Source organism: Austrofundulus limnaeus, unplaced genomic scaffold (genome assembly GCF_001266775.1).
Source record: "Austrofundulus limnaeus strain Quisiro unplaced genomic scaffold, Austrofundulus_limnaeus-1.0 Scaffold277, whole genome shotgun sequence".
NCBI lineage: Eukaryota > Metazoa > Chordata > Actinopteri > Cyprinodontiformes > Rivulidae > Austrofundulus > Austrofundulus limnaeus.
The window spans coordinates 468,167-470,216 of NW_013952679.1; the positions used below are offsets into that span (position 1 = coordinate 468,167).

The window sequence follows — 2,050 nt, forward strand, 5'->3', positions numbered from 1 at the left end:
AATAAATTATTTTTTTTACTGCTTGTATAGTGGCCATACCACCCTGAACAAGCCAGCTCTTTTCATCCCAGAAACTAAGCAGGATTGGGTCTGGTTAGTACTTGGATGGGAGACCATCTGAAAATGCCAGGCTCTGTAAAACCAATTTAGGAGTTGTGTCCACACTGGAAAAAAACCTTTGACCATCTTCCAAAAAAATACTGTATTTTACACTCTGTGTGTCGTTTATGCTGTCACTCTTACAATAATATGTAGATTGGGTACAGAACAGAGTTCCATGTTAATTGTTTGAATTTGCCCCTTTTAAAAATATTTCCCTGCCTCCTGCCCAGAGACTGCTGGTGATAGACAACAGCTGCATGCAACTCTGATCAGGAATAAGAATGTAAATAAAAATGGATGAATTATTCAAAACAGGAACCTACACAAAACATTGCCACAGACAATTTACCATAGCAGGCAAGATCCTAGATGCAGGCTGGGCAAAGAATCCCCAGGATCAATCCAGCATCTCACAGCAGGGTGTAAGGTACTAGCATGAAAGGAATACAAGGAACACCATAACCAAGTGGCTGGTATAATGTATGGAAACATCTGTGAAGAGTACAAACTGTAGACCCTTGGTCAAAGTGGGAATCACCTTTCAAAATAGTGGAGAATGACCGAGCTAAGATCCTGTGGGACTTCCAGATTCAAACAGACAAGATGGTAATGGCCAACCAACCGGACACTGTGATCATTGATAATCAACAGAGGACAGCCATTGTGATTGATGTGGCCATCCCCGATGACGGAAACACCAGGAAGAAGGAAACTGGAGAAATACCAAGGGCTCAGGGATAAGAACTATCCTGGCAGGTGAAAGCAGCTGTAGTGCCCGTGGTCATCGGTGGTCGGGGCAGTGATCCCCCCCGCCACACCCCATTGTTAAAGCTTTATACAAAGATATTGATAAGTTTATAAACATGTTATAAAGTCTTAATCATTTATAACACCCTCTTCATACATAGGAATATTCTAGTTATAGATTAAATGTATTTTTATTCATTTTTTTCATTTCTTATATCAGACATTTGTTGGTAAGTTACCTGCATGGATCATTTGAACAGATAAACTTTTTTTTTACCTTAAGGTGAGCTGCACAATATTTACTTGAATGAAATGAACAGTGCTGATAGTGATCCTGCTTCATTGTTTTATAATACGGTTTTATACATTTTGTTTTATAAAGTAGTTTAATGTAACTTCAATCATATTTTACTGAAGTAAAAAGCCTAATTTTCCCCCTCACTGCTTAAGGCCTGAACGACAGGGAGAGGCGAGGACAGTGGGAGTGGGCCAGCGGTGAGCCTGTCACCTTCACCAATTGGAGGAAGACGCCCCCCAGCTCCAAACAGAAGGGCAGCACAAAGTGTGTCCTGGTGTGGAGAAGAGCCAAGTGGCAGACCAGAGACTGCAGGAGCAGCAGAGCTCATCATTTCGTGTGTTCGTTGAACATTTGAAGAGAAACAGGGGAAGTGTTTCAGTGGGAGGGTCTGGAAGACAGACCGGTGCTCAGGTTTCAGTGGCTGTGTCTCAATTCATGGGTTGTGACCCACATTGCCAACAGTCCATGTGGGCCGTAGGCCACCAGTGTCAGCTGCAGAAATGACTGTGAAATGAGACGGTCTACAGATGACATATGTTTGCATTGCCACGCGTTGCCTTGTTATCATGGTGATACGTTTTATATCACATGCCATGTACATAAAAAACATTGTCTGGGCTTTGCTCCAGTGTGAGTGCTTGTAATTGCATTTTAATTGTCTCATTGCAGCAAAAATTTTATTAGCTAAGTTGCTAAACTTACATTTAAATGTGAATACTTTGTTCTGTGATAATCTTCCAATCTGGAGGTGGCGGTGGCAGAGTGGTTTGGGGAGTTGTACCGCAAACGGAGGGCTGCCGCTTTGATCCCCCGTTCCATTCTCTCAGCCGTTGTGTCCTTGGACAGGACACTTCACCCACCTTGCCTACTGATGGTGCTCAGAGGGTCCAGTGGTGCCGGTGC

At 43.1% G+C, this 2,050-nt stretch overlaps 1 protein-coding gene across 2 annotated transcripts in view; it reads left to right on the forward strand.

Annotated features, from left to right (window-relative positions):
* frem1a (Fras1 related extracellular matrix 1a) overlaps positions 1-2,050 on the forward strand; it is a 48,565-nt gene extending 46,515 nt beyond the window's left edge. For both annotated transcript variants that reach the window (XM_014021073.1, XM_014021074.1), the window contains exon 37: positions 1,300-2,050. In XM_014021073.1, coding sequence (XP_013876527.1) covers positions 1,300-1,502 — 203 coding nt within the window. In that variant the 3' untranslated portion in view covers positions 1,503-2,050. The remainder of the gene's footprint in view (positions 1-1,299) is intronic.